Source organism: Oncorhynchus clarkii, unplaced genomic scaffold, assembly GCF_045791955.1.
Source record: "Oncorhynchus clarkii lewisi isolate Uvic-CL-2024 unplaced genomic scaffold, UVic_Ocla_1.0 unplaced_contig_9054_pilon_pilon, whole genome shotgun sequence".
NCBI lineage: Eukaryota > Metazoa > Chordata > Actinopteri > Salmoniformes > Salmonidae > Oncorhynchus > Oncorhynchus clarkii.
The window spans coordinates 348,999-357,500 of NW_027261005.1; the positions used below are offsets into that span (position 1 = coordinate 348,999).

Sequence of the window (8,502 nt, forward strand, 5' to 3'; positions counted from 1 at the left end):
ACACCATACTGGACCGTACCACCTTACATTCAACCCTGGTTTTTATTTTACTGAGACACCATACTGGACCGTACCACCTTACATTCAACCCTTGTATTTATTTTACTGAGACACCATACTGGACCGTACCACCTTACATTCAACCCTGGTATTTATTTTACAGAGACACCATACTGGACCGTACCACCTTACATTCAACCCTGGTATTTATTTTACAGAGACACCATACTGGACCGTACCACCTTACATTCAACCCTGGTATTTATTTTACTGAGACACCATACTGGACCGTACCACCTTACATTCAACCCTGGTATTTATTTTACAGAGACACCATACTGGACCGTACCACCTTACATTCAACCCTGGTATTTATTTTACTGAGACACCATACTGGACCGTACCACCTTACATTCAACCCTGGTATTTATTTTACTGAGACACCATACTGGTCCGTACCACCTTACATTCAACCCTGGTATTTATTTTACTGAGACACCATACTGGACCGTACCACCTTACATTCAACCCTGGTATTTATTTTACTGAGACACCATACTGGACCGTACCACCTTACATTCAACCCTGGTTTTTATTTTACTGAGACACCATACTGGACCGTACCACCTTACATTCAACCCTGGTATTTATTTTACTGAGACACCATACTGGACCGTACCACCTTACATTCAACCCTGGTATTTATTTTACAGAGACACCATACTGGACCGTACCACCTTACATTCAACCCTGGTATTTATTTTACTGAGACACCATACTGGACCGTACCACCTTACATTCAACCCTGGTATTTATTTTACTGAGACACCATACTGGACCGTACCACCTTACATTCAACCCTGGTATTTATTTTACAGAGACACCATACTGGACCGTACCACCTTACATTCAACCCTGGTATTTATTTTACTGAGACACCATACTGGACCGTACCACCTTACATTCAACCCTGGTATTTATTTTACTGAGACACCATACTGGACCGTACCACCTTACATTCAACCCTGGTTTTTATTTTACTGAGACACCATACTGGACCGTACCACCTTACATTCAACCCTTGTATTTATTTTACTGAGACACCATACTGGACCGTACCACCTTACATTCAACCCTGGTATTTATTTTACAGAGACACCATACTGGACCGTACCACCTTACATTCAACCCTGGTATTTATTTTACAGAGACACCATACTGGACCGTACCACCTTACATTCAACCCTGGTATTTATTTTACTGAGACACCATACTGGACCGTACCACCTTACATTCAACCCTGGTATTTATTTTACAGAGACACCATACTGGACCGTACCACCTTACATTCAACCCTGGTATTTATTTTACTGAGACACCATACTGGACCGTACCACCTTACATTCAACCCTGGTATTTATTTTACTGAGACACCATACTGGTCCGTACCACCTTACATTCAACCCTGGTTTTTATTTTACTGAGACACCATACTGGACCGTACCACCTTACATTCAACCCTGGTATTTATTTTACTGAGACACCATACTGGACCGTACCACCTTACATTCAACCCTGGTATTTATTTTACTGAGACACCATACTGGACCGTACCACCTTACATTCAACCCTGGTTTTTATTTTACTGAGACACCATACTGGACCGTACCACCTTACATTCAACCCTGGTATTTATTTTACTGAGACACCATACTGGACCGTACCACCTTACATTCAACCCTGGTATTTATTTTACAGAGACACCATACTGGACCGTACCACCTTACATTCAACCCTGGTATTTATTTTACAGAGACACCATACTGGACCGTACCACCTTACATTCAACCCTGGTATTTATTTTACTGAGACACCATACTGGACCGTACCACCTTACATTCAACCCTGGTTTTTATTTTACAGAGACACCATACTGGACCGTACCACCTTACATTCAACCCTGGTTTTTATTTTACAGAGACACCATACTGGACCGTACCACCTTACATTCAACCCTGGTCAGCAGAAGAATACACATAGTTACTACTCTTAATAATAAACAGAACGAGCCACATGGACACATAGCCTTTGCTCACTAAGAAAAACAACACACAATCACTACACATTATTTGTTTGCCCCCATTGGCCTCCTCTTGCGTGCTCTTGTATGTGACACAGAGTCACACCGAGTCACAGTTTATATTTGCTTACACAAGTGGTAGATGCCAGCTGGAAGTTACCATGGTGACAGGGTAACCTTTGCCCTTAAGAAAGAACAGATCAAGATAAACCTGACCAACCACAGTGTGTGTGTGCCTCTGTGTGTTTTCTGTGTGTTTGTGTTTATGTGTTTGTCTGTTTGTGTTTATGTGTGTGTGTGTGTGTGTGTTTGTGTTTATGTGTGCTTGTGTTTGTGTGTTTATGTGTGTGTGTGTGTTTATATGTGTGTGTGTGTGTGTGTGTTTATATGTGTGTGTATGTGTGTTTATATGTCTGTTTGTGTGTGTGTGTGTGTGTGTGTGTGTGTGTTTATTTGTGTGTGTTTATATGTGTGTGTGTGTGTGTGTTTATATATGTGTGTGTGTGTTTAAATGTGTGTGTGTGTGTGTGTGTGTGTGTTTATATGTGTGTGTTTGTGTGTTTATATGTCTGTTTGTGTGTGTGTGTGTGTGTGTGTGTGTGTTTATATGTCTGTTTGTGTGTGTGTGTGTGTGTTTATATGTGTGTGTGTGTGTGTGTGTGTTTATATATGTGTGTGTGTGTGTTTAAATATGTGTGTGTGTGTGTGTGTGTGTGTGTGTGTCCAGGTGGAGACCACCCCCACCCAGTTTGTAGATCCCAGTGTGTACGTATGGAACATCACAGGCAACGGGGAGCTGAGGAGGTTAGAGGGGTTCCAGGCCCCGCCGCTCCGCAGGGCACAGCACTGTGCCGACTACGCCACCATCCGCCAGCAGGTCGGAGATCTTCTCCACGTTTATGCACAAAACAAATTACAACGATATGGTGTGAAAGTAATCTCCACCCCCCCCACCCCCACCCCCCCTCAGGTGGAAGAGATTCGTCGTGTGGGAGTCAACCACTTCCACTTCTCTCTCAACTGGTCCTCCCTGGTGCCCAGCGGCAACGTGACTCAGCCCAACACTACCTTACTAGGGTACTGTAGTCAGTCTCCTCTAGTCTCCTCTAGTAGTCAGTCTGTAGTCAGTCTCCTCTAGTAGTCAGTCTGTAGTCAGTCTCCTCTAGTCTCCTCTTGTAGTCAGTCTGTATTCAGTCTGTAGTCAGTCTCCTCTAGTCTCCTCTAGTAGTCAGTCTGTAGTCAGTCTCCTCTAGTCTCCTCTTGTAGTCAGTCTGTATTCAGTCTGTAGTCAGTCTCCTCTAGTCTCCTCTAGTAGTCAGTCTCCTCTAGTCTCCTCTAGTAGTCAGTCTCCTGTAGGCTCCTTTAGTAGTCAGTCTCCTCTAGTCTCCTCTAGTAGTCAGTCTCCTCTAGTAGTCAGTCTCCTCTAGTCTCATCTAGTAGTCAGTCTCCTCTAGTCTCCTCTAGTAGTCAGTCTCCTCTAGGCTCCTTTAGTAGTCAGTCTCCTCTAGTCTCCTCTAGTAGTCAGTCTCCTCTAGTAGTCAGTCTCCTCTAGTAGTCAGTCTCTTCTAGTCTCCTCTAGTAGTCAGTCTCCTCTAGGTTCCTTTAGTAGTCAGGCTCCTCAAGTAGTCAGTCTTCTCTAGTCTCCTCTAGTAGTCATTCTCCTCTAGTAGTCATTCTTCTCTAGTCAGTCTCCTCTAGTAGTCAGTCTCCTCTAGTAGTCAGTCTCCTCTAGTCTCCTCTAGTAGTCAGTATCCTCTAGTAGTCAGTCTCCTCTAGTCTCCTCTAGTAGTCAGACCCCTCTAGTAGTCAGTCTCCTCTAGTAGTCAGACTCCTCTAGTAGTCAGTCTCCTCTAGTCTCCTCTAGTAGTCAGTCTCCTCTAGTCTCCTCTAGTAGTCAGTCTCCTCTATTCTCCTCTAGTAGTCAGTCTCCTCTAGGCTCCTCTAGTAGTCAGTCTCCTCTAGTAGTCAGTCTCCTCTAGTAGTCAGTCTCCTCTAGTAGTCAGTCTCCTCTAGTAGTCAGTCTCCTCTAGTCAGTCTCCTCTAGTCAGTCTCCTCTAGTAGTCAGTCTCCTCTAGTAGTCAGTCTCCTCTCTCTCCTCTAGTAGTCAGTCTCCTCTAGTAGTCAGTCTCCTCTAGTAGTCAGTCTCCTCTAGTAGTCAGTCTCCTCTAGTAGTCAGTCTCCTCTAGTCAGTCTCCTCTAGTCAGTCTCCTCTAGTAGTCAGTCTCCTCTAGTAGTCAGTCTCCTCTCTCTCCTCTAGTAGTCAGTCTCCTCTAGTAGTCAGTCTCCTCTAGTTGTCAGACTCCTCTAGTCTCTAGACCTCCATCCATTCTGTTTATTATTATAATTATTATAATATTACAGAACTGTACTGGACAAAAACAAATATATATAAATGCTATAAGTTAAATTTCAATAAAAGGAAATCAGTCATAAATAAATTCATTAGGTACTAATCAGTGGATTACGTCACATGACTTGACAGGGGCGCAATCAGAATTAGTTTCCCCACAAAAGGGCTTCATTACAGACAGAAAAAACAACAACTCCTCCGTTTCATCAGCTGTCCGGGGGGGTTGGTCTCAGATGATCCCTCAGGGGGAGAGGCCGGATGTAGAGGTCCTGGTGGTTGGTCTCAGATGATCCCTCAGGGGGAGAGGCCGGATGTGGAGGTCCTGGTGGTTGGTCTCAGATGATCCCTCAGGGGGAGAGGCCGGATGTAGAGGTCCTGGTGGTTGGTCTCAGATGATCCCTCAGGGGGAGAGGCCGGATGTAGAGGTCCTGGTGGTTGGTCTCAGATGATCCCTCAGGGGAAGAGGCCGGATGTGGAGGTCCTGGTGGTTGGTCTCAGATGATCCCACAGGTGAAGAGGCCGGATGTAGAGGTCCTGGTGGTTGGTCTCAGATGATCCCTCAGGGGGAGAGGCCGGATGTAGAGGTCCTGGTGGTTGGTCTCAGATGATCCCTCAGGGGAAGAGGCCGGATGTAGAGGTCCTGGTGGTTGGTCTCAGATGATCCCTCAGGGGAAGAGGCCGGATGTGGAGGTCCTGGTGGTTGGTCTCAGATGATCCCTCAGGGGGAAAGGCCGGATGTGGAGGTCCTGGTGGTTGGTCTCAGATGATCCCTCAGGAGAAGAGGCTGGATGTGGAGGTCCTGGTGGTTGGTCTCAGATGATCCCTCAGGGGGAGAGGCCGGATGTGGAGGTCCTGGGGGTTGGTCTCAGATGATCCCTCAGGTGAAGAGGCCGGATGTAGAGGTCCTGGGGGTTGGTCTCAGATGATCCCTCAGGGGAAGAGGCCGGATGTGGAGGTCCTGGTGGTTGGTCTCAGATGATCCCTCAGGGGGAAAGGCCGGATGTGGAGGTCCTGGTGGTTGGTCTCAGATGATCCCTCAGGGGAAGAGGCCGGATGTGGAGGTCCTGGTGGTTGGTTTGTGAGAAATAATATTTTTGTGCGTATGGAACATTTCTGGGATCTTTTATTTCAGTTCATGAAACATGGGACCAACACTTTACATGTTGCATTTATATTTTTGTTCAGTGTAGGATATCTGATTCAACTTGTCAACTAGTTATCAAACTGTAAATAGATTAATCAGGTGTGCTAGTTCAGGGTGGCAAGTAAATTGTAAAATGTCTGTAGGTGCCTGAGGAGAGGTTTGAAAAAGGTCTGATTAATTATTAAACATAACTAAACTGGATTAATTACTGCCTGCTTGGTCTCCATCATTCCAGGTACAAGTGCATGAGTAAAAACATGGAATGGAGTTCTGAGTGTATCGGTTAACAGTGTGATGAGAACTCGGACTGGACTAACAGTAATGTTCACTATGTTCCAGGTACTACCGCTGCTTTACGAGCCAGCTGCACCAGGCTAACATCACGTCCATGGTCACCCTGTGGCACCACACACGCCAGCGCTCCAGCCTGCCAGCCCCGATGGAGGCAGCCGGAGGCTGGTTCAACAGGTTGGTACCACACGCCACACACACACACGCCACACACACACGCCAGCGCTCCAGCCTCCCAGCCCCCCGTGGAGGTTGATACTACCAGAACCAAATCTCTAGTGAGATGTTAAGCTCGTGGAGGAAACAAGGCGGAGCCTCTTTTGTAGCAGACAAGTCGTCGTCGTGGTGATAACTAGCATGATCCAAACATTGGGTTCTATTCAATCAGATCCGCTTTAGTGGAGGTGGAACTGCATCAGAGCTGTCAAATCTACAAGTGGCTCTGTATTTATATATTATAAATATATATATATTATATACATATATATACATTATAATATATACATTATACATTGACTCCACGGAGTCACATTGACAGAATTCCCTGTGTGTGTGTGTGTGTGTGTGTGTGTGTGTGTGTGTGTGTGTGTACCTTGACTCCACGGAGTCACATTGACAGAATTCCCTGTGTGTGTGTGTGTGTGTGTGTGTGTGTGTGTGTGTGTGTACCTTGACTCCACGGAGTCACATTGAGAGAATTCCCTGTGTGTGTGTGTGTGTGTGTGTGTGTGTGTGTGTGTGTACCTTGACTCCACGGAGTCACATTGAGAGAATTCCCTGTGTGTGTGTGTGTGTGTGTGTGTGTGTGTGTGTGTGTGTGTGTGTGTGTGTACCTTGACTCCATGGAGTCACATTGACAGAATTCCCTGTGTGTGTGTGTGTGTCTGTGTGTGTGTGTGTGTGTGTGTGTGTGTGTGTGTGTGTGTACCTTGACAGAATTCCCATGCCTCCTTCTTTTTTAGTTTGAACACTCTAATGTGAGATGTGATCTACACCTCGATCAGGCTGATAGAAATACTCATTATTTAGTTATTAAATTATTTTCTATTTGAGCGTCATTATTTCTATAATAGCCTACACTCTTAGAAAGATGCTATCTAGAACCTTAAAGGATTATTCGGCTGTCCCCATAGGAGAACCCTTCGAAGAACCCTTTTAGGTTCCAGGTAGAATCATTTTTGGGTTCCCATGTAAAAACCCACATGGAACCCCAAAAAGAGTTCTACCTGGAACCCCCACAAAAAAAAAAGAGTTCACCTATGAGGACAACCGAAGAACCCTTTCGGAACCCCTTCGAAGAGTGTACACTTCCTCGTCCTGAACTTCTAACGCGACCTGGTGTTGCATTGTTTACACTGATCAAGAGCAGCTGTTCAGCGATTTGACCTCCGACCTCGGACACCGCCAAAACATCAGCAACGCGGGTAGTAACTTGGTATCCGAGTCGTTAGTTCTATAGCCACTTCAGCCCGGGGACAAGGGAGTGACCACGCCCATAAGTGGATTCGGCCTTACTGAATACCTCAATGACTTTCTACGTGGCACCGTCATAGGATACCACCTTTCCAACAAGTCAGTTTTGCTAGAGGTGCCCCGTTGTTGCTCCTGGAAACAACAATGGCTCAGCCGTGAAGTGCTTATGCCACACAAGCTCAGAGAATGGGACCGTCGAGTGCTGAAGCGATGCGGTCCTTGGTTGCAAGACTCACTACCGAGTTCCAAACTACCTCTGGAAGCAACGTCAGCACAAGAAGTGTTCGTCGGGATCTTCGTTAAATGGGTTTCCATGGCCGAGCAGCTGCACACAAGCCTAAGATCCCCATGAGCAATGCCAAGCATCGGCTGGAGTGGTGTAAAGCTCGCCGCCATTGGACTCTGGAGCAGTGGAAACGTGTTCTCTGGAGTGATGAATCGTGCTTCACCAATGGATGCCAGGAGAACGCTGCCTGCCCTAATGCATAGTGCCAACTGTAAAGTTTGGTGGTGGAGGAATAATGATCTGGGGCTGTTTTTCATGGTTCGGGCTAGGCCCCTTAGTTCCAGTGAAGGGAGATCTTAACACTACAGCATACAATAACATTCTAGACAATGTTGTGCTTCCAACTTTGTGGCAATTTGGGGAAGGCCCTTTCCTGCTTCAGCATGACAATTCCCCCATGTACCCATCGAACACCTTTGGGATGAATTGGAACGGCGACTGCGAGCCAGGACTAATCGCCCAACATCGTGTCCCGACCTCACGAATGCTCTTGTGGCTGAATGGAGGTCGGGAATGGAAGTCCCAGCAGCAATGTTCCAACATCTAGTGGAAAGCCTTTCCAGAAGAGTTGAGGCTGTTATAGCAGCAATGTTCCAACATCTAGTGGAAAGCCTTTCCAGAAGAGTTGAGGCTGTTATAGCAGCAATGTTCCAACATCTAGTGGAAAGCCTTCCCAGAAGAGTGGAGGCTGTTATAGCAGCAATGTTCCAACATCTAGTGGAAAGCCTTCCCAGAAGAGTGGATTCTGTTATAGCAGCAATGTTCCAACATCTAGTGGAAAGCCTTCCCAGAAGAGTGGAGCAGCAAAGAGGGGATCAACTCCATATTAATGCCCTTGAGTTTTGGAATGAGACGTTCGACGAGCAGGTGTCCACATA

General features: G+C 46.3%; 1 protein-coding gene across 1 annotated transcript in view; it reads left to right on the forward strand.

Annotated features, from left to right (window-relative positions):
• Positions 1-8,502, forward strand: part of LOC139403172 (klotho-like) — a 41,650-nt gene that overhangs the window by 14,447 nt on the left and 18,701 nt on the right. Inside the window, exons 7-9 of the mRNA XM_071146877.1 lie at positions 2,808-2,957; positions 3,051-3,157; positions 5,914-6,042. Coding sequence (XP_071002978.1) covers positions 2,808-2,957; positions 3,051-3,157; positions 5,914-6,042 — 386 coding nt within the window. The remainder of the gene's footprint in view (positions 1-2,807; positions 2,958-3,050; positions 3,158-5,913; positions 6,043-8,502) is intronic.